The following is a 23,066-nucleotide window of genomic DNA, read 5'->3' on the forward strand; positions in this document are numbered from 1 at the left end:
TCGGCCCTGCCTGCGCTCTGCGCCCGCGGCCCGGCCCCGCTGAGGTCAGGCCGGGGGCGGGGCCGGCTGGCCAGGGGCGGGGACGGGAGGCGGGGCCTGCGGCGTGGAGGGGCGGGGCCAGGAGAGGGGGTGGCCAGAGCCGCCGAGGGGAGTGTGTACGCCTGCGCGCGCGCAACCCCGGTGGAGTGATGGCGGTTTGCGTCTTAGGGAGTGCTCGTGCGGCGTGTGTCGTGGGGCTGCGGGTTCCACGGTTAGGCCCTTTGTGTGGGTGCGTGCGCGGGCTCAGCGCACGGGTTGTGTAGCTGTGTGACTTGTGTAAGTGTCGACGTGTGGCCAAGCAGTGGGTCTCCACCTCCCATAAATTCCAGTTAAGCCCCTCCCTAGCTCTGTGGCCTCGGACAAGTTGCTTAACCTCTCTGAGCCTCAGTTTCGTCACCCGAGAGGATCACAGTGGGTAACTGACATATATAGCACTCACTCTGCCGATGCCTGTGCCTCGCTGTGTGCTCCCGCGTCCTGGAACCGGGTCCTCAGTGCACACGTGCATTTGGAAGTCATGAGGGTTCAGGTGTGCATTTGGTGCGGGGGGGAGGGGCCTCTGCCTGCACTGTCTCAGCCCTAAGGCCACCCTGAGGAGGTACAGGCAGAAGGGAGGCAGCAGAGGAGGGGCAACTGGGGGAAAGGGGGAGGACCCAGACCAGGCATCACCAGGTGGGGCCAGCACTCAAGAGTGAGGAGGGATCAGGAGAGACAAATGCCAGCTAGGCACCTGCCACTGGTCTGGTCACCTGGGGCCACTCACTGGTGGCTTGAGTGCTCAAGGTCTCAGGGCAGCCTTCAGGGTGGATGTAAGGATGCTGAGGGCTGGGGAGGAAGCAGGGCTAGGGAGCCTCAGCTGTGCTTTCTAAAAGCCAGGGAGGAGGCAAGTAGACAGATGAATGAATGGGACCCTCCCGCACACCAGCACACTGCCCAGGCCTGACCCGGGCCTCAGCCCTCAGCCCTCACAGAGGCCTGCAGTTGCTGTCAGCAGCCCCGGCAATGCCACCAACCTCCCCAGAACTGGTTCCATACCACTGGGCCTCAGTTTCCCATCTGTAAAATGAGAGGGCAGGTCCAGACTACTCATTCCATAAGCATATCTCGTGCACCCACTGTGTGCCAGGCCTCAGGTACCCATGGACAGTGGGGGCCCAGCAGCTCCCACCCACTTGCGTGCCCATGTGGGCAGCTTGAGCACCTGCCGGATGGTTCTCCATCAGGCACAAGGCGAGGCCTTGACAAAGACGCACGGAAAACAACTTGGTGATTTCTATTAAAGGCATTAAAAACGCTCATGCCATGAAAAAGAATGTGTATATGCATAACTGAAGCATTTTGCCGTACATCAGAAATTAACACAAGTCAACTCTGCTTCAGTAAAATAAATTTGGAAAAAAAAAAAACGCTCATGGCTTTGATTCGACAATCCCACTCTTGGGAATTAACCCTAAGGAAGCATTCAGAGATGTGGGCATGGATTTCTGTACAACGGTGTTTATGGAAACCTCAATTACAACTCTACCAAAGGAATCAACTCAAACACCCTATGCAGACTTACTGTCAGGACCCCGTGCGCCATTACCTACCACAGTAGGACAATGATACAGGGAGATGCTTGGCTATAACTGTAAAGTCAGAAAACCACGATGCAGAGCATGCTTTTAGAAGCTGACATTCCACGCGTGCATATGACTAGAGGGACCTACATTGCAAAAGGAATGGTGGTTATTTCTGGGCAGTGCTATACACTGTTTTCTTTTTACTTCTCAGAATTTGCTAATTTTTCTAAAATATTTTAGTAATCACACACACATAATAAGAAACGCTGGGTTTTGTTTGTTGTTTTCGTTTTTAAAGCAAGATGGGTAGATTTGGCTGGGGGTGGAGACCCCTAGGAGGCTGTTGAGGAAGCCCCAGGGGAGGGTGAGGTGGGTGGGACATATTTAGAGGAATGAGGTCTTCAAAGACCAAGACAGGGGTGACCTGGACACTGCACACGGCCTTGGGCTAGAAGCTTCTCTTCCCACACTCCTTCTCCTGGGGCCAAGCTCTCAGTGCCTGGAGAGCCCAGCACCTGCCTGTACTCACTTTATCTCTTTTCTCTGCTCCCTTTATCTCTTTCTCCCAGGGAGGGGCCTGGGAAGCAAGCTCGTGCCCGTTTTACAGCTGGGGAAAGGGGCCCATGGAGGCCAAGTGACTCCTGAGTGCACCAAGGTCACTACCTCTCTGACCTTGAAGGTCAAGGGGGCCGGGGTTAGGGGGGCCCAAGCAGGCTGGGGAGGTGAGGACTGGGGAGTTCCATCAGGACGCAACACACCAACACAGTCGGCCTGGCTGCCTCCCATCCGACTACCTGGACATCATTTGCATGGAGGGGGCGATGGGGGGGTTCCCTCTGGTTGGTGTCTGTCTGGTTGGTGCCTGTCCCCCTCCCCGCCTTGTTGCCCCCACTTTGGGGCTCCCCTCCTGGGTCCTGGCAAGCTTGTTTGCTGCTCCAGCTGCGTGAACATGCGCGCACACATACGCACACACCCTTAGTTCCCAGAGGGGCAGGGTAGCACAGAAGCCAGGTTCTGGCACTGAAATACCTGGGTTTAAAGTCCAGCTCCACCCCTTTCTTACTGTGTGACCCTCCCTCCCTGCCAATGCCACCCACCCCTCAGCCCTCGGCCCCCGAAGAGTCACCTGATCTCCAAGGCACAGTTTTCTCCTGGTTAGCAAAGGGAAGACAGCACAGGTAAAGCTCCTCACCAGGGACTGCAGTTCACTGAGGCCCCCCTCCCCGGCCCTCAAGCACGTCCCCTCACGATCCTCCCCCAAAGCTGTGGGGTAGATCTCTTCCCAAGGGCAAAAGAGAGGGGGCCAGGACAGTAGGTGCCACCTGATGGATGAACACAGAGCCACCCACGAAGTGCCCTTGCCAAAAACCTAACCTGAATCCAACCAGGCCTCTGCATGGAACAACCTTTTGGGGGAATGACAGGGCACAGAACATGTTAAACACATATAAGGATGCACCCCACAAATTCCAGACTCTGGGAATCTTCACAGGACAAACCACCCAGTTTCAACAAATACATTTCAGGGGAAAACACAAAGGAGAAACTGTAGATTAAAATAAAGGTGGGACAGGGACTTCCCTGGTGGTCCGGTGGGTAAGACTCCGAGCTCCCAATGCAGGGGACCTGGGTTCGGTCCCTGGCCGAGGAACTAGACCCCGCATGCATGCCGCAACTAAGAAGCCCGCGTGCCACGACTAAGACCCGGCGCAGCCAAAATAAATAAATAAATATTTTTAAAAATAAATAAAATAAAGGTGGGACATACGACCAAATGCAACGTGCGGATTCTGGATTGTGATTTGAACAGGGCAACTGTTTTTTTTTTTAAAAAAAAAAAACAAAGAAAGAAAACAAAGAAAACCCTGAGGAACAATTGGGATTATTTGAACACTACTGGATACCTGATGATAGCCAGATGATAGACATCATTTTTTGGGTGTGCTCACAGGATTTTGGTTACTATTAGAGTAATGTATTAAAATATTGATGGATGGGGCTTCCCTGGTGGCGCAGTGGTTGAGAGTCCGCCTGCCGATGCAGGGGACGTGGGTTCGTGCCCCGGTCCGGGAGGATCCCACATGCCGTGGAGCGGCTGGGCCCGTGAGCCATGGCCGCTGAGCCTGCGCGTCCGGAGCCTGTGCTCCGCAACGGGAGAGGCCACAACAGTGAGAGGCCCGCGTATCGCAAAAAAAAAAATATATACAAACAGAAAAATATATATATATATATATATATATAGATGGATGGAATGATGTGCCTGGGATTTGTGTCAATATCGTTTGCTGTGGGGAAGGCGGGCAGGACATGGGGCCAGTAAGAGAAGAAGACGCAGCACAAGTGGCCCCGCACTTGGTGATCACAAGCGCTGCGTGCCTTTATGCCATTTTCTCCACTTTTGTGTCTTTTTGGAATTTTCCATAATAGAAGTTCGAAAAGAAAAAGGACACAGTTTGCAACTTGTCCCCTAATGCTGCTGAGGCTCCCAGTAGCCCTGGAGGGAGGGGAGCAACCTCCAGACCTGGGGCCAGCGCAGTGACCACGCCCCCACCTCCACCATTTCCCAGGCTCCTCGCTCCACACCCAAGGGGCACTCAGAGCATCCTTACAACACAAGGGGCCCGAGGCAGTGGGCAGCTGGGAAACTGAATCACGCAGCTCAGATGGGGCTGGAGGCAAACCCAGGGACCTCAGGCAAGCCTGAAATCGAGTCTATGCTAACCTGGGCCCTTGGAGAGTCTGCTGGGAGGGAGAGAGAGTACAAAGCACTGTACAGCCTTTCCCCGGAGAGTGGATCTGTCCTTCCCTGGGCGTCACGAGGAGCCCTGGACGACATCGCCATACAGACCGTTCCTGTAGGCAGGACGCTCCTCGCACGGGAAGCTCAAAAGACAGGTCTCTAGCTGACAGCTGGGAAGAGAACCGGGCCAAATCTAGCGCACGTGTGTTTTGGTTGGCTTGCAAAGTGTTTTTCAGTTTTTGAGCCAACAGTAAAAGGTCAGGTGATTTCATATAAAAATCCACATTTCTGGCTGCTCCTGTAACTTTGGACAACCCAGCCGCACCGGGTCTGTGTTCCCACGCAACAGGAGACCGGGCGGGAGCTGACAGGCAGCTGTCCTCTCCAGCCGAGCCATCTGCTTGTGGGTTTGCCCCAGACCCCACTGGGCTTCCCATCACTCCCTGGCTCAGAGGCCCCTGAGTAGCCACCTCCGGTTTAAGGGAAAGGTGTCTCAGGCCAAACCTCTGGGGCGCCTTTTCCTACCCGCTGTCGTCTGATCATTGGTCCCCCTGATGCACAGCAACCAGAGGGGTCTTGACCCTTCAAAGCCCCCCAGCCCCTCGCCCTCAGACAAAAGACCAACTGCTTGGTGCAACCCCAGCTTGCATCTCTGGGGTCCTCTCTCACCACGCCCAGTGAGGCTCACACAGAACAGCTGCGGTCCTCAGAGCCTCGAGCCAGCCCCTCTCTGCCTAGCCCATGCTTCCCACTTCCCACCCATCACTTTGCCCAGCACAGGGTCCCAGAAGATGGGGTTTGGGCCCAGGGTGCAACTCTGGGGAAGCCCGGCAGGCACACGGTGGCTCAGAGCGAGAACTGATTCAAGGAAATGTCCAGATGACAAGGGCCTTGGTCATCACCTCCTCCAGTCTGGGCTCGGCCAAGGTGATGGAGGGAGCTGGTGGCCCAATGAGGAACAGGTACCCGGACTCGGACCAGGCCTTTGTGGAAAACCTTTCACCTCTCACTGGGCAGGTGGAGGTCACCAGGTCTGTCTGTCTTTTCTGGTCTATATTTAGAGCCTGGGGAGGTCATTGAAGGGGTGTGGCCTGGCCAGGCTCCTCGGTCATTCCCCTGACCTGATGTCACCATTCCTGGCAGCCTGAGTCCTGGGGTAGCCCTCTGTGGGCGGGTGAGCACACACCTTGGCAGGAGGTGATGCACCTGGGCTGAGCGTGGGAACTGTTGGCACAGTGAGTGGGCCCAGCTTAGCCCCACCTCCTCTGCCGCTGGTCCCTGGGAACTTCCAGGGACCGCCTCCTCCTCTTTGGCCTCACAGGCTGGAGGCCAAGCTCAGAAATGGTCAGGAGGTGGGAAGTGAAGCTTCCAAACATCTAGGAGACCATCCTGGGTGGAGGGGTTTGACATCATCATCGCCCCAAATCTCTGACCTCACAGGGCGTTGCTGTCCCAGGGTGACCAGAACAAGATGAACCAATGCCCGGAGCCGTGGAAGTGGCTCAGGACGAGGATGCCCGGCATTCCAGATGAGCTATGAGCTCGCTGTGCGGCCTCCCTTCCTCCCCCGGAGGTGGGCGTGCGTGGCCCTGACTCTAACTCTTGGGACGCTAAGGGGGACACTCGGAGGGGCACACGTGTGATCCAGGGCCACAGGGTGAGACCAGGAGCCACTCTGATGACAGTCCTCCACTCCCAGAGCGCTCAGGGCCCAGCAACCTGAGGGGTCCCTGACGTCCCCAAAGGCCACCAATCCAACGTGTGACGAGCCCGAGGTGGGAGTGCAGGGGAGGAGAGAGGAAGAGAAACAGAAGGGACACAAACATGTGGAAACTGAGCCTGAAACACGAGAATAACGGAGGGGAAGGCCAGAAAGGGAGGGGTCCCGTCCCTCGCAGGGACCACGCCCGTGGAGCGTTGGGCACACACGACCAAGGAGCGGGCCTGTAGGTTTGGGAAACTCTTAAAATGTAGAGCCTAGGTTTATGTTCAAGTCCCTGCTAGGCACCTTCCTAGCCTCAGTTCCATCTCCCTGAGCCTCAGTTTCTCCATCAGTAAGAGGGGCATAATAACAATAATAATAGTAGTAGTAATACCACCACCACTTGGCTCTCAGGAAAGATGATGAAACAATGCACAAGAGCTCTCTGTAATCTGAGACGCCTCATATGAACTCGCAGAGCCGCTAGGACAAGCCGCAGCCACGCTAACCCGCCTGGGCAGGCGGCAGGTAGACAGGCCGGCCAGGTGGGCAGACACGGGTCCCAGGGTAACCGCCACCCCCCCCCCCCCCCCCCCCGCCTCCTCTTTCACACCCAGAATGGGAGATGGAGCCTCCCTGGGCAGCTTCCAGCCAAACTTCTTCAACCAGTTCTGACGGGAGGGGAGGACGTCAAGGGCCCTGGCCGCGGCCTAGCCAGTCTCTCAGCAGAGGCACCGAATGCCCGGGAAGCTCACCTCGGTGGCCGGTGCCGGCAGAGGTGTCTTCGGCCAAGGTGTGGGTCTTTGGAGAGCAGCACGGCGGGTGACGACCCTCCGTCTGGTGGTCACCCCAGAGACACAGGCGAGGAACACCCAACCCTTCCTGCCTCTGGACTCGGCAGGCCTGGCTTCCTGGGCCATCATGGGGTGGGAGCCAGGCCGGGGGTGGGCTCCCAGGGAGGCCCTCTGCCAGTCTGTCTGCCCATCTGCCGGCCCCAGTGGAGTCGGGCGCCCGAGTGCCTAGGCCTGGTGTCACCCGCGTGGCTGTCATACCTGCTCCCGTGATAAACAGGGCCAGGAATTCCCACTCTTACCAGGCTGCGAGCCAGCCAAGGGTGGGTGGACCGGGCTGTGTCCTGAGCCGGGCCAGTAGCTGCAGCTCAGACCTGCTGTCTTAGGGTGGGCCCAGCTGTGTCCCCCAGCACCCTGAGGCCCTGTCCCCATTCCCCCTGCCTGGGGGGAAATCACCACCCAGAGTCAGAAAAGGTGGCGAGTACATGTCACGGAGGTCAAAGCAGCTTGGCCAGTGGGGCCCCCAGGCAGGTGTGAGCCCTGCCAGGCCCTGTGGAGGGTGCGCAGGAGGCCCCGCTTTCTCTAAGCCACCATCTAATTCCGGAAGCCTTCCCCGTCACTCAGCCCTCGGAGCTCCTCCACCCCTGGCACCCAGACATGGGATTTAATTTTAAACTGCGGGGACCAACCTAGGGTTGGCAACCGTTTATTTTGCCAAGTAGGGCAGTAAAAAAAAAAAAAAAAAAAGCCACCACTATCACCACTATCATTACCATCGTTTCAGAAAAGACCCCACCAAAAGTAACAAGGAGGGCATACCATCAGAAAAATGGATAATTGTTAAACAAATACATTTGGCTTTAAGGAAAACTCACGACCTTGTCTCCATTTTTCTCATTTTGCTGCAAACCAGACATTGTATGCCATGGGATGAGGCCAACCCACACATCTGACAAATGGAAAAACTGAGGCCCCGGGGAGCAAGGACTTGCCCAAGATATCACAGGGAGAATCCGGGTCCTGTCTGTGTGCACCTCTGCAGAGCCCACATACCCTCCCTTCGTCAGCATCCACAGCCCAGATGCCCAGACCCGGAGATGCCAGGATGACCCAGAGGCCAAGGGCTGCTTCCTTACCCTCCTCGGACCCTGGTGGGCAGCCGGCTGGGCACGCAGGATCGCGGAGGCCGAGAGGAGAAGGGGGTGGACAGGGGTTCCGGAGCCGGCCCACAGGCACATCAGGCCCCGGGGCCCTGGCGGGGTGGCCAGGGCCCAGCATGCCGCCCTGACGCCAAGCCCCGCCAGCACTTGCTCTGCCTCTCTGAGCAAGTGTTTCACATCCTCTTCCGGTGGCTTTGTGGGGCGCAGGGGACCCGAGAGCTGGCAGCTCAGAGCCGCAGAACCGAGACCTGGTTCCTGCCCCCGCCTGGTACTGCCTCCCTTTGGGACTCGCAGGTTCCTCTTCTCTCTGAGCCTCAGTTTCCTGATCCGTTATAGGAGGGGGTGGTGGTGTACAGAGGTTTTCAAATTCAAATCCCCGCCCCCCACCTCTGGGGCAGGAGAATTTCTTTCATGGAAGAAAGGATTCCCGGGACACAGGAGCCCCTAGGGTGGGGCTTCTCTCGGGGATGTGGGTGGGCATCTGGAGGTTGGGGGGCTGAGTGGGAGGGGGTTCCAGGTGGACCTTGAGGCAGCCGCCTTCCTGCCTGCAGGTGCCCACCTCATGCCTGCACCCAGAGCGCAGCATGTTTCCCTGGCACTAAAATCCCTCCAAAGGCTTCTGTTCAACCCAGAAAAGAATCCAAAGTCCTCCCTGCCCCCAGCCCCCTCCCACTCACTCGGCCCTGACTCACCCCATGCTCACCTCCACTCAGGCACCCCCTGCTTCTTCTCCCCAGCCACCTTAGCCCTTCTGTGCATGGTGGCTCTTAATCTGGACCTTTGGGAAACTGGGTGGGTTTGGGAGACTGGGCTCTCTCTTAGCAGCTCTGGGACTCTGGGCCAGCGACTTAGTGGCCTCAGTTTCCTCATCTGTAAAATGGGCACAAGGATGCTGCAGGATTCAACAAGAACTCAGCACAGGCCTGGTTCGTGGCTGGCACTGGGGGGACCTGCACTCTGATCGTGTCCCATGGACATGGGCCTGGCATATAATATACACTCAGTGAATGTTGGCGGAATTGCCCCTGCACCAGGGGTACTGTGGCCTGGCTCCACCTCCAAGAGCAAGCTCCAGATGGCAGTGTGAGGTCTGTTGGGTGCTCGGCATGCAGCCCTGCAACCGGATCCCAGTGGATAACTTGGAAATGTTTGTTGTCACCCTGGTCCGGCAGAGGGGAGGCCAAGAGGGCTGGCAGACACACTCTGGTCCACTTTCTCGAGGACAGGCTGGCATGGCAGGGCTCCCCCAGCTGCTCAATCTTGTTGGGGAGAAGCCCTGTGCAGGCTCCAGCAGGACATGGGTGAGGCAGGGGGCAGTAGAGTTCCGAGGAGGGAGACAGCCCTGTGGGGCCTGGGCAGACCCCACCCTTGGCCTCTCTCCCCCTGTGTTGCCAGCTGACTGGCCATGTGACCTCGGGCACCCCTCGATGCGGTTTGGCTGCCCTGGAAGTGGACCAGCGAGCTCTCCCTAGCCTTGGGGGCATTGGATGAAATGGGGGAGGGCCTTCCCCGAGACATGGCCTCCTGGTCCCTGGGCCCAGCGCTGTGGCAGGGATGAGCGGGTGGGCGACGGGATGGGAAAGCCTTTCCAACTGTGTGGACATTCCTGGGGGTGGCGGAGAGCTTCAAGAGGCCTTTAGAAGAAGCAGGGGTGGGGTCACAGGAGCCAATAGGGAGCCAGGCTGCCCAGTTAGGTGTGTCCGTGTGTTAATGCCTTTGATTTGACAGGCATTTATTGAGGGCTTCCCGGGTACCAGGATCCGTGCCGGGTGGCACATCTCCCTCCCGGAGCTCCTGAGCACCAGACAAGGCTCCCCGGGCTCTTCTCCAATGACCCTAGGCCCCCGCACAGGTCAGCCTGGCCTCAGAGACATTTGGGCCATTCCTTTGTGAGCCAGGCCAGGCCCAGGCAGGGCTGGACCCGAGCAGTGGGCCCTGAGCTCTGGGAAGGCCGAAGGCCTGAGTCACAGCCAGGAGGTAGGACAGGACCAGCTGCCGGCAAGAAACGCAGGAGCCCTGAGGAGGAGGGGCGAGGGGAGGAGAGGCGGGGCCCATCCACCCCTCCTCCCACCCGTGTAGGGCAGAGCAGAGGCGCCTTTGTTCCTTGCCGGCCTTGTGTCACCACATGGCCCACACCATCACTGTCACGGCCTGGAACGGAGACCGGCCACGGAGAGCCAGGGCTCTGAGGCTGGGACCAGTTAGGGGCGCTCCACTTGCAACCCCACCCCCATCCCCGCCACTTCTCCACCTCCATTCCTGTGCCCCTATACTGTGCACGGAGCTCTCGGTGGGCGTGGCATCAGGGAACATGCACACCAGCCCTGAGATGCTACCCCGGCTTCCACGCTTGTCCCAGGACAGCAAGGTCACGTGACCTGAAAATGGCACTCTGCCCACGATGCAGGTAGCCCTGGGATAAGGCACCTGGTCAGCCACACACGAGCCCAGACATAGCAAAACCCCACTCGTGGACACACGTGTACGCACAGACGTGCGCCCCGAATCAAGCCCTTTGGGCAGAGGAGGGATTCCAGGGGAGCCTGCTGCCTCCGGCATGTGGGGTCCTCTCACCCTCTTCAGACTCCGGGGGCGGGGGGTGGGGTTAGGCCCTGGTGGGTGGGAAGCACACTGTTTATAAACACCACGTGGCCGTCGCTAGGAGCTGTGACTCAGAGCCAGAGTGGTGACTCCAATTCAAGCTGTTTACTCAGCACAACATCCTGTCCAGGAAGCAGGCGGGAGAGGCCTGGGGCCAAGCTTTCGTTCCTGTTTCCTGCAGCCTCCTGACCTGACTTGGGGTCCTGCTGGGGGTGGGGACAGCCCGGTTCTCCTCCCTCTCATTTCTGGGAACCTGAGGCCCAGCATCAGGTCTCTCAACGCAGTCACCACCAGCCTGGCTCTGCTGGGTAGGGGTGATGCCACAGCCATGCGCACCAGTGGCCCAGCCCCACAAGCTGGGAGGGGGCTTAGGTCGGGGGGGGTTCACCTAAGGCAAATAGAAGCCTTGCAGGCAGAAACGGCTACTGACGAGACAAAACACCTTTCCACCAGCATCTGTGAAACAGATGAAGCCACGGCGACTACCTCTGCTGTAAAACAGAAAACCGAGGCCCAGAGAGGGCAAACAACTTGCCCGCGGCTGCACAGATGGTCAGTGCCAACCCCAGGTATATGCCTGGGCCTGTCCGGTCCCCAGGGCAGCTTGCTTTCCTCCACTGTGCACTGGGTTAAAGTGGATTTGGTCCTGGCAGCACGGGCAGGTTTGGGGCTGCTGGGTCCCCGTCAGCAGGGTGGGTGGTCTGTCCGCTGTATGAGGCCCAGCTTGAGATTCTGACATCCATTTCCCTGTTCACCTCCCCCACCCCCAACTCCATGCCTAAACCGGAGTCATCGACCTCCCTAGTATTTCTGCTGTTCACTGATATGCCAGTGTGGATATCATTTAATTGTCACAATGTGTGAGGCAGTTTTGCAGGTGAGCTTGGGGACAGAGCTCAGAGACGGCACTGAACTCACCCAAAGCCACACAGCAGTCTGGCTTTGGGGCTGTTGTTCCCAAGCTGCTCCCAGCTTTTCATAAGAGCCGAGGGAGAGTCTATCCTCGAGGTGCCCTTCCATGGGCAGGGGGTCCCTCTTTACAGGAAGGCCATCGGGGGCCAGAGCCTCAGAGTGACTTGTGGAAGGCCACACGCCCGAACCGGAAGGCTTTGTCCCCTCTTCCAGGCTGGGGAGACGTGGGGACCCCTGGGAACGGCAGAGCCACAGGAAGCATCTGCCAGGGGAGCTGGGAGGGAGAAAGACAGAGGGGCTGTGCTTGTTTTGAGAGCTGAGGCTTGGCCCCGCCCCAGGCAGGACAGTAACCCAGCGGTCAGCTGCTCTGACTACTGATTCACTGGCCACAGGGCTCCCCTGCTCGGGCTGTCCACCCGCCGGCCCCTTTTACCAGCCCGCTGAGTCACACAGGTTGCCAAGAAGCTGAGGATCCGAGAATCCGGGCCCTGCCCCAGCTGCTCCCCGTGGCTTTGCGCCAGCAGGATCTAGCCGGGCCAAGGGTGCCGGCGGCCCCCTCCCGTGGCAGCCGAGGACAGTTCTCCGCCCCTTCGGGCCTGCACCCGCGTCCAGCTCGGCAAGGAGCTCAACATCCAACTCTATGGATTAGAGTGGCAGCCACGAGCTGGGGCTCCAGGTAGACGGAGTCTGGGCTCAAACCCAGAGCCTGCCACTCACTGGCTGGGGGAGCTAGCAAGTGACTTTCTCCCCACCCCACGCTGAGCCTGGTCCTAAGCCACACATGGGGATGACCTCTGCTTCCGAAAGCTCGCATGGGTTAAATGCAATATCGGATGGAAGCACTTAGGATGGGGCCTGGCATAGGCCACATGTTCAAAAAACCTTATCCTCAAGTAGCCTAGGACACTCTGTGGGGAAGAATCCGTGGTTTTCCTTTTTAATCCCCAAATTGGGACTGACTGACACTGTCGTAAAATGCAATTGAAATGTCGCGGCAACATCCAATTGCCGTAAAAATCTCTAAGCAATTTCAGTTTATCTTGCATCCCTGAGGGACTGGTAACGGGGTTTTCAGCCTGCACCAACTGCAGACCAGAGTGGCCCCGGGGGCCCAACTACAGCACCACACTCAGACCACAACTGATTAACTGAGCAGGTACTAGATACCAGGCCCTGCTCAGGTGCTGGGAATATGCCAGGGAATGAAACAGATAAAGATCAGCTTCTGGTCCTGCAGTATAATAAGTAAAATACTTGTTTGAAGGCAAGCATGCTAGAGAAGAAAAAAATAGAATAGAGTAATGGGATTGGAGAGCTGCAACTTTAAATAAGGTGGACGAGCTGAGAAAGCACCACTAATAAAATGTTAATAAAACAATCATCCAGGGCTTCCCCGGTGGCGCAGTGGTTGAGAGTCCGCCTGCCGATGCAGGGGACACGGGTTCGTGCCCCGGTCCGGGAAGATCCCACATGCCGCGGAGCGGCTGGGCCCGTGAGCCATGGCCGCTGAGCCTGCGCGTCCGGAGCCTGTGCTCCGCAGCGGGAGAGGCCACAGCAGTGAGAGGCCCGCGTACCGGAAAAAAAAAACACAAAAAACAAACAAATCATCCACTGTGGGATTGGTTTGTGTCTCACCACTCAATTGGGCTGTAAGCTCAATCTGCCCCGTTCGCCCTCATACCCAAGTACCTGGAATGAGGACCGACCCGTGGTGGGTTCTCACACTGTCGATGGGCAGATGGATGACCGTGTCACTCACACGTGCACACGCACACCATCACAGGAGTGCAAAGGCCACTGTGTTCTAAGCATCTTTTCAGTTCTTCCCCCTCTTACTGGAACGGGTCTAAGCTCCTTGATAGCAGGGACACTGTTCCCTGATGTATCGACCCCTGGAACATTTCCTGGCACACCGTGGGCTCTCAACAAATACTCCGTGGTCCAGGTGGTCCCCGCGGCTTCTAAGTTCCTGGACTCGAAAATATTCAGGGTTCGGGGCCAATGAGCTCCATCTGGGAAGATGACCAGGAAAGCTTCCTGGGGGAGGTGGTGAGGCTAGAGAGGAGCCTGAGGAATGGCAAAGAGGAAGGGCGAGGCCCAGTCTGCCAATCTGCCATTAAAACGCTTTCCAGAGAGTGGGGCTGGGAGCACAGGTTGGGGGCATGCCCAGGCAGGAGCAATGGGGAAGCCAGGTTTTCTGGAAAACAGGAGCCTGGAGGCTCCCAGAAGCCAGCCTGCCTGGGGATGTCGGTCGGGGGAGGTGGGCAGTCGATTCAGCTCTGGTTCAACCTGGGGTTTTTTTCTCCTTCGTGAGTCCCCAGCTCAGTAACAATTCTTCGGGGACGGGTCTCTGCTCATCGGGTAAGCAGAGCTCGCTCTGGCGTGGTTAGGCCTGGCCTAGGAAGCCCCTTCCCGAAGCACAGCCAGGCCTACTGAGGCTGGGGTGGGGGAGGGAGCTGAGCCCACAGTCAGGCCCCTGTGCCCAGCGGGGCCTGGTCAGTCAGGGCTTCAGGGCCAGGGGAGTCAGGACAAACGGGCTCTTGTGGTGGGGAGGCTGCCTGCCGTGCCAGGGACACTGCGTACCCGGCGCTGCCACCCACCCGCCTGCGGGGGCCCAGGGCCTGGGAAGCGGGGCTGCCCTTTCAGAGGGGGACCTCCTGAGCTGTCCTGGCCTCTGAAAAGGACCTGGGGCTCCAGCTGGCTCCGGGAGATGGTGGGGCTGGTGCCCACTGCCTTCTTTCTCACAGTTCTTCTCCAGCAGGCCGGTGGGGGGTGGGAGGGCGAGAGGATGCCCTGGGGCTGAGTGACGGTTTCACGGCCTTTGTCCCACCCTCCCACCGTCCACTGTCCTTCTGCCAAGCCCTGCACTTTGCTCCTTCCTTGGTTCCTCCCACAGAAGGCGAGACTCCAGGGCCTTCACCTGCTCATACCTGGGACAAGGGACAGGGGCGCCAAGGTACCAGCTGACCTCCTCTGCCTGGGGACCCTCCAAGAGCTGTGTAGGTCTCCACGCGACCGCAAGAGCGTGCCCACGCGTGCCAGGCATGTGCTAAGCACTTCAGAGCCCTGTGAGCTGGGCACACTTCTCAACCCATTTAAAGATGAGAGGTTGAGGGGTCCGGCCTCCTCATGGTCAAGGCTTGGGCCTGGTGCTCTGAAAAGGCAAGATGCCTGCATGCATGCACGTGCACACACGCCTGTGCTCTCAGGATACGCGCTCTCCCTCCCCCAGGCACCAGTCGTGAGCCTGCACGTGTCCTTTCACACGTGTGCTCGCTCAGCCACTGCCGGACTGCCGTGTACACTAATGGCACGTGATTACAAACGTGGTCACAGATTCACTCAGACGTGCACACATTCACCCAAAGGCAGGGGGATGCTCCCAAGACATTCGCATGTCCATGTGCAGGATGGGACACCCAGCCCCAGGAGCCTCGCCTGTACCTCATACTGCCAGGCGATGGCCACCCCACGTCCCCAGACTCAGCGAGCACGCTTCCTCAGGGACACCCCATGCCTGCTCCCGGCAGGGCTGGTAAGAGAGGAAGGAGGCCCGTACTCTGTGCTGGGATTTCCTGGTCCCAAGTGGCTGTGAAAGAAACTGTTTTTGAAATCCTGGAGAATGGCAGTCGTTGCAGTCGTCTGCCGTGACGTGGACGCGGCACTGCCCACTTACAAGCTCCCTGCCCCCAAAGTCCGCAGCTGCCACCTCCCTGGCCACCCAGGGCCTCAGGCCAGGTGGACTGCCTCGCCCTTGAACTTCAACCCCGAGCAACTAGAAGGTCAAAGGGCAACCTTCCAGTCCGCACCTTCCAGTCCCTATGGGGGCAGCGGTGCGGGGGGCGGTGGTCAGGGGCCTGGAACGCTGGCTTCAGGGAAGAAGGCTATGCAGGGAAAGCTCACCGTACGGCCTGGACAATCTTCTCAGCTTCTCTGGGCCCCAGTTTCCCCAGCTGGAAATACGCGGGGATTCAACTTGGCGCCCTGCCCCCAGCTCTCCAAGGGTGGTCAACACTGCTTGTCCACACAGCTGGTGGGCCACACGGCCACCTGCTTTCCTTGAAGGGTTAAAGGCATTTCCTGCCACCTGCAGAGGGCTTGCCTGTGCTCGTACCAGGTGCTTCAGGGACATTTCACACACCTTGACATCCAGGGAGTCCACAGGTGAGGCAAGCAAGGCAGGGAGGAGTGAAGGCATCCACCTGTCTGGATGCCGCAAATCCTAGCCAGGCTCCCCGGCCGCCCCAGACTTCTCTCTCCCCTTTGACCTCTAGACAGCCTCACCTCCCACATGACCAGGGGCCAGGGCCTCCCTTACAGATGGTGATGGAGATGGGCCACAGCCCAGACAGATGGGGGTGGGTAGCAGCAAGAATCTCGTTGGAACAGATTCATTTCAGATGGTGGCAGCCCCAAGGGCTTCAACACTGTCCTCCTCACCTCCCCACCACGTCCTCACCCTCCCAGTTCTGAGCTGGACAGTTACTGGGAAAGGGCCTCCTGCGACAAAGGCCTGTGGTCACGGTGGAGTTCCAAGAGTGGAGGGGCTGGGAGGTGGGTTACGTTTTGGGGCTCAGGGTCACTCACTGGCCAAGGGGACTTTCCTCTCCACTGTCCAGGGTCACCCCCTCCCCACCGCAGCTCCAAAGAGTCAGGTGGTCACACCTGGACTCTCAGGTGGTGCCAGAGAAGAGGCCCTGTGCCTTCCCCAAGTAAACCGGTTCTGGATCCCAACCCAGAAAGCGGGGACGATCTGGGGTGCCCCCCCAGCCGCGGGGTGGACCCGCCCCCTCTTACCCTGAGGGGTGGGGTGGAGTGGGGGAAGGGCCCAGCTGCCTCACTTCGGTGAACTGAGCTCCCTCCCTGCAGAAAGCCCAGGGTGGGTGGGGGCAGTGCCCCCGCGTCTTGGTTCCCTCCCGCGCCGGTGGCCTCCTGCCCGTCCTCCCCGGCCGCCCGCGGGGCTGGGGCTCACCTCGTCCGCCCGCGCGCTCGGCGGCGGGACCACCAGCATGAACGCCGGCAGGGGCGCGCCGCCACGCCCCGCTCCGGGCACTGCTGCCGGCGCACGGGTCCCGGGCCATTGTCTGCGCCGCCCTCGCCCCGCCCCCTCCTCCTGCTGCGCTCGAAGCGAGGGCTGGGGACGGGGGTGCGGGAACCGGGCAGTCAAGGCCAGGATCGTCCGGCAGCCCCGCGCTGCCCGCACGCCGAACACAGGTGTCCAGCACCGGGTTACCGGGTGCCGCCGGGGCCTCCCCCAACCCCGGAGGTGGGCACGCCCCCTCCCCGTTTGACAGATGCGGCCAGGGAGGCACAGAGGGGTGAGACGATGGCCCGAGGTCACTCAGAGAGTGAACGGTCACGGTCAGTCTAGAATCCTGGCTCGGGGTCACCAGCAGTCCCACTCCTCCCTGCCCAGCTCCAAAGTCCAACCACTGGGCAGCCTGGCCCCTACCAGCCTCTCCTCCCTTCCAACACGCCACCCTGTCCTGTGGTCGAGGGGCTCCTTCCTGGCTACCCACAGCCCTCATCCCTGTCCTTGGGGCTGCTGGGCACGGGGTCAGTGCCCACAAACTAAAGCAGCCCCTAAGAGGCCCACAGGGCCGGACTGCCTTCCATCCCCATGGCACCCCATTTCCTCACACTGGGGAGCAGTGAGCCACCACGGGTTTAGTGCCTGTTCCAGGACACTGAGTGCTAAGCACTGAGCTGGGATACAGACACAGGTGTCCATCTCCAAAGCCAGTGAATGGCCTTAACCACGAGGCCGCCTGCCTCCCCTGGACCGTGGAGACGGATGCAGATGGGCAGATGAAGAAGCAGTGCCTGGCCTGGTCCTGGTCCCTCACCCTCCCACCCCAAGGCCCCATAGGTGGCATAATTTATGCACTTAATGGTGAACACACGGGTACAAGGGTAGCTGTGACTACAGACGGGGAAACTGAGGCTAGTAAGAAGGGGCATGCCAGGGTCACACAGCCAAGTCTCCAAGGCGGCCCAGAACAGAAATCCTCTCTCTCAGCACTCTACCCGTCGCCCCCTCCAGCAACACCCTGCGTTGCCGCCCTGCTCCAGGCCCAGGTTACTCATGGCTTCAGCATGCAGGGGGTGCAAAGCACAAGACACCATACTGCCCCCAACCCTGGCTGGTACTGGGTTCCATCTGCTGTGCCCTCTGACCCTGCACTTTATGACATTCTGCTACCATCAACTGTCACTCAGTTGTCCAGGAAATAGCCGTTGCTAGGGGACTGGCCTGATGCCCGGTGGCTGGCTGGCAGGGTGGGGCAATGGGGAGGGGGGGAGCAGGCTAGGGTTTCCCTCAGGAAGACTCAGAGGTTGAGGCTGCTGGGTGGAAGAGGAGGGTGTGGTAGATCAGCCACAGAGTGGCTAAGGCTACACACAGGCCATGGGAAAGCCCCAGCCCTGAGCCTTCCTGCAGGCAAGTATTTTGGGGACCCGTAGTTGCCAAGCAACGCCTCCCGGTTGCCATGGGAACTCTCCTTTCTCCTGGGACTTATCATTTTTAGGGGGATGCCCTCTCCTCTCCACCTCCTCACCCTGGCCTGGCTGCCCTGGGAGGAGACATTGACGCCCCAAAACCTCATTCCCCCACCCCCAGGGAGACCACTCAGCCGTGACCCTAAGAGAAGACTCACTGAGGTTCAAAAACCCAGAACCCTAAGAAAATGCAGAGAACAGAGTCCAAGGCCTTCATTAGAGCGGGGTGAGGACAAAGGGGTTCATTAGCTCTGTTTACATCTCCACTCCCGCTGTTAACCACCACCTTGGGGCCTGCCCTGCCCTGACCGTTGGGAGCTCACTGTAATTGGAAGGAATTTGCCCCCAACGCCCATGCCCATGCCGAGCCCCTCCCAGGCTTGTCTGCACGCAGGGACGCGCCCTCACCAGCCCTGCCACTATCTAGCTGTGGGAGTCCCTTGGCCTTCCAGGGCCTCAGTTTCCCAAAAGTGAGGATGGCAGCAGTGCTGATCTTGCAGATACAGCGAGACACTGCAGCCCAAGGCCGGACGCAGGGAAGGTGCCATGGGCTGGCTGTCGTTACAACAGGCATCTCCGCAGCCCGGGATGGAGGTGTGGGAGTGGCCTAGAACTCTACAGAGCGTGGCCCCGTGGCCAGTGTGCCACCGCTGGCCGAGCGGTCACCAAACCCAGGTCCCCAGGGTCCCAGTCAAATGCCTTCCCCACTGGATCTATTGCTTGTCCTATACCCTTGTCCCTGATCCCCTCAGATGGGAGTCAAGGTGTTCCACACGGGCCAAGTGCTCAGCTCTGAGGCCCTCGATGAACATCTGCTGCGTAAATCCCTCAGTGACCCACCGCCAAGGGCTACTGGCCCCGGCCTGGTGAGATGCGGAAGCGCCCAAAGGACACAGGAAGAAACGGCCTCCACTTCCCGGGCCAGGGCCACGCGGGGCACTTTGCTGCATCCCAGTGATGCCTCGGGGAGCCCAGGGGCCCTGGTCCTCAGCAACAGATGGTGCTCCCTGCTTTGTACAACCGGGCAGAACCCCACCAGGCGGGCCGTGGGAGAGCTCAGGCAGGATCGCCCCCTTCGGGCAGGGTCTCTGGGGAAGGGACTCCTCAAGCATTGACCTGCTCGGCCTGCCCACCCATCCCCATGGCTGCCTTCTGCGATCCCCCCAACATCTGGGACGCACGGACACCCGGCCGGCGGTAATGGGAGAGCTGCCTGGAAACCACCCCCAGTGTAATCACAGCTGCAGGGCCCCTGCAAGCAGCTGAGAAGGGTCGGCTCAGCTTGCAGGTATAGCAGGAAACGAAAAACTAACCCTTGTGGGTCCGACGGGGTCGGGCCCCGTGGCGGCCCATCCAGGTCGCCACCCAGTCACTACCCCGGGGCCCCGCCTTGTTTGATTTCCTCCGCAGCGCGTCACCCTTGAACTGACTGTGCTCCTGGTCTGTTTACAATTTTGTGTCTGTCGTCTCCTCGCAACTGGAAGGTGAGACCTTTGTCTACGCGCCGCGGCTGTTCAGAGCCGCGCCGGGGCCGTCGCAAGGAGGGCACAGCGCCACCTGCTGGTGCTGCGTCAGGACGCGCCGAGCTGGGGAGCCGTGCTGTCCCCGACAGGGCACCCCCAGGCTCCACTCACACCCCAAAACCTCCAGCCGGGGGCCAAGCCCCGGACACCTGATCAGACCCCAACTGCTGCCCCCATCCCTGAGGACACCTGGGTACCTGGCCTTCGGGGGTAGAATCACTTCAATGTCCTTGTTCTGGACTGAACTGTGTCCCCACAAAAGGTAAGTTGAAGTCCTAACCTTGTGCACCCGTGAATAAGACCTTATTTGGAAATAGTCTTTTTTTTATTTTTTAGGAGCACTCTTTTTTTTTAAAATTAATTTTTACTGGATTATAGTTGATTTACAATGTCGTGTTACTTTCTGCTGTACGGCAAAGTGAGTCAGTTATACATCTACATATATCCACTTTTTTAGATTCTTTTCCCATACGGGCCATTACAGAGCACTGAGTAGAGTTTCCCGTGCTATACAGTAGGTTCTTATTAGTTATCTGTTTTATATATAGTAGTGTGTACATGTCAATCCCATCTCCCAATTTATTCCCCCCGCCGCTTTCCCCCTTCGTAAGCGTAGGTTTGTTTTCCACATCTGTGACTCTATTTCTGTTTTGTAAATAAGTTCATTTGCGCCATTTTTAAAGATTCCACATACAAGCGATATCACATGACATTTGTCTTTCTCTGGAAATAGGGTCTTTGCAGACATGATCAAGTTAGGCTGAGGTTATACTGGAGTAGGGTGGGCCCTTATCAAATGACCAGTGTCCTTATAAGAAGAGGGAAAACTGGATACATACACACAGAGGAGGCCATGTGAGTATGGAAGCAGAGTTTGGAGGGATGCGTCTACAAGGCAAGGAACATTAAGGATTGCTGGCAACCACCAGAAGCTGGCAGAGGCAAGGAAGGATCCCCTCCTAGAGTCTTCAAAGAGCATGGTGGCCTCCAGAACTAAGAGAGAATAAATTTCTGTTGTTTTGAGTCACACGGTTTATGGTATTCTGTTACAGCAGCTAAAGGAAACTAATACACCACCCCACCTCCAGTGGACCAAGTCCCACCTCTGCTACCCCAGCCAAGTGCAGCCAAGCCAGTGTTCCAGGCAGAGCCCAGGAACCTGATGACCATGCAGGTGACCGGGGGCAGTGAGGATGGAGCGCAGGTGAGCGCTTGGTAGATGCCAGACCCAATTATCATTCTCATCTCCAGCATCGTAACCTCCCCTCCTCAAACCAACCCTGACCACAGGACACTTCCTTCCGGAATATCTCTCTGCACCCGCCCATCGCCTAGATGAATCCCACCAATAACCCGAGAATGGTCTCAGAGACAGACCCCACCCTGATTGAGCCTCAGTTGAGACCACAGCCCAGCCTCCTGGGGGACCTCGGGGCAGAGGCTCCCAGCTGAGCTGAGCCTGCCTCCGGGTCACAGAGACTGAGAGGGTCAGTGTTTGTCCTTGTAAGCGCTACTGTTAGGGGATGCTGTCGCATGGCACAGACACCGGGATGTCCTTCCAGGTCTTGCCCTGCCCTCCTCCCCGCTCTCCTTCTCAGCTCTCCCAGCCACACTGGCTCCTGTCTCACTTCCTCCTGGCTACAAAATCTTCTGTTTTCAAGTCTCTGCACCTTTGACCTTCCCCCAGGCTCACTGCTCACAGAGTGTGCAGGGCTGGCTGCTCTTGTCTTTCTGGTCACAGCATCAATGTCACCTTGGAGGCCTTTTAGACCCTCCAGGGGCTCCTGGCCCTCCTTCCAGGGCCCTGACTCATTCCCTAGAGCACTTGCTCTTCTCTCTCACGGGGATTTGCTTTCCTGCTTTTGTCCATCTGCCCTTCTAAGCTGTGAGCTCCTGGGTGAGTGCCCAGGGCACAGTAGCTGAATCAATAGAGGATCTTGGAGCCCCCTCCTGCCTCTGAGCAGCTCACAGTGTGGACCTGGAGGCTAGGAATAAAAGGTGCCTGTTGGGTCGGAGGCAGGGGGACGCCCAGAATGACTCCCGGGTGCCCCTTCCCTGCTCCAGTTGCTCCATTGAGCAGAGTGAGCACAGCCCGCCCCCTGGTGGTCAGCCCCAGCACTGCAGCCCCAGGCAGGAAAACCAGAAAACAAAACACACACCTTTGTTTGGGTGTAGTCAAGGCAGCGACTCTCCCTACCCCGGAGGGGCAAAGGAGCAGGACCTGCCGGCTCCAGGGGAGATGTGCAGGACCTCAGAAGCCTCTCTTGCTCCCCTCTTTCCCGCCACTGTCCTGGTGTCCAGTTCACTCCGGAGGCCTCCTCACTCCAACCAGGGCAGTGACTCCACCCACTTCCAAATGAGGACCCCCAGGTGCCAACAAAGACGTGGTCCAATGCTCTGCCTCATTCTGTGCCACCCAGGTCCCCAGTTCCCCAGGCCCCCAGGCTGCCCCCTGCTCAGAAGGGCCTCGAAGGAGTAAAAAGCATTTTCTACTCGGAAGACTTGGAGCACAGTGGGTCAGGGATGGAGAACCAAGGCCAAAAGACTCTTCTACGAGCTGCAGGACCCTTGGGATCACCCCATCTATGCACCCCAAATTACAGTGGAGTAAACCAAGGACTTCTCTCCTGTAATTCCCTCCACACTATGGGGGAATCTCATCCTAGTTCCAGGTGCCCGGAGTGGTGGATGCAGGATCCGAGGAACTGTCCTCTCCAGGCTGCCCTGGGGATTGTTCCTGCCTACGCCGACCCCCGGGAACCTTGGAGACGCCCAGCCCGTCTGCCTGGCACCTCTGTCCCTCGCGCTTTGAGCCCTGGGCATGTTGCCAGGAGACTAGATGGTCCTGCCCCGTGGTAGAACTGCCTCCAACCAATTTCTTCTTTCCCCCTTGTCACTTCTGTGTCCACTCTCCTCTGAATCTACGCCATGGTCCCCACCTGTGAAGTCAATGTGTGTGTATGTACCTGTGGGCGCGTCGGGATGCCGAGAGGAAAGGGCCCCTCACGGGTGGGCGTGAACAGGGGTCCCCCAGAATCTCAGGGGCTCTCATTCCCAAAGGAAACCCCATGATAGTGGCTGAGCACTGGCATTGGAGGCTGGAACCCTCCCTTCTCTTCTGGACTCTGCCCACCTCGTGGCCCCGGGCCAGTCCGTGTCTTTCTCCTGGCCTCAGTTTCCCAACTGTACCAGGAAGGGTTGGACGCGGAACTGCTGCGTAAGCGAGCGCTCAGCGTGGACTCGGCGCGATGCTCCTTCCCGGCTGGATGGGGTGTGGGCGGGGGGGGGGGCGGGCACGCGGTCCTTCCTCCACCCCCTGGCGGTGGGGAGAGCGGTCGCGGCCGGGCGGGGCACTCACCTGGCAATCTACCATCATCCTCAGCCCTGGCAGCGCATCGCCGGCCCCAGGGCGGGGCCCAGGGCTCGCAGAGGCCGCTGGCCTCGGCCCGCGCGCGGCGCAGGGGGGCGCCCGGCTGCGGGGCTCATGGCGCGGCCTCCCGTCCCCGCCGGGCCCGGGGCTCCGCCAGCGCCACCGCCG

At 58.9% G+C, this 23,066-nt stretch overlaps 1 protein-coding gene across 7 annotated transcripts in view; it reads right to left on the reverse strand.

Moving 5' to 3' along the window:
• The window catches only part of RALGDS (ral guanine nucleotide dissociation stimulator), a 47,572-nt gene extending 24,629 nt beyond the window's left edge, over window positions 1–22,943 (reverse strand). For 6 of the 7 annotated variants that reach the window (XM_029202052.1, XM_029202051.1, XM_029202045.1 and 3 more), the window contains exon 1: window positions 7,971–8,140. In XM_029202052.1, the coding sequence (XP_029057885.1) occupies window positions 7,971–8,072 (102 nt within the window). In that variant the 5' untranslated portion in view covers window positions 8,073–8,140. Of the gene's footprint in view, window positions 1–7,970; window positions 8,141–22,886 lie in introns of those variants that run through there. The other variant, XM_029202050.1, reaches the window with a different exon arrangement.
• Window positions 22,944–23,066: the final 123 nt, after the last annotated feature.

This window comes from Monodon monoceros, unplaced genomic scaffold (assembly GCF_005190385.1).
Source record: "Monodon monoceros isolate NGI ecotype Baffin Bay Population unplaced genomic scaffold, NGI_Narwhal_1 Super_Scaffold_5, whole genome shotgun sequence".
NCBI lineage: Eukaryota > Metazoa > Chordata > Mammalia > Artiodactyla > Monodontidae > Monodon > Monodon monoceros.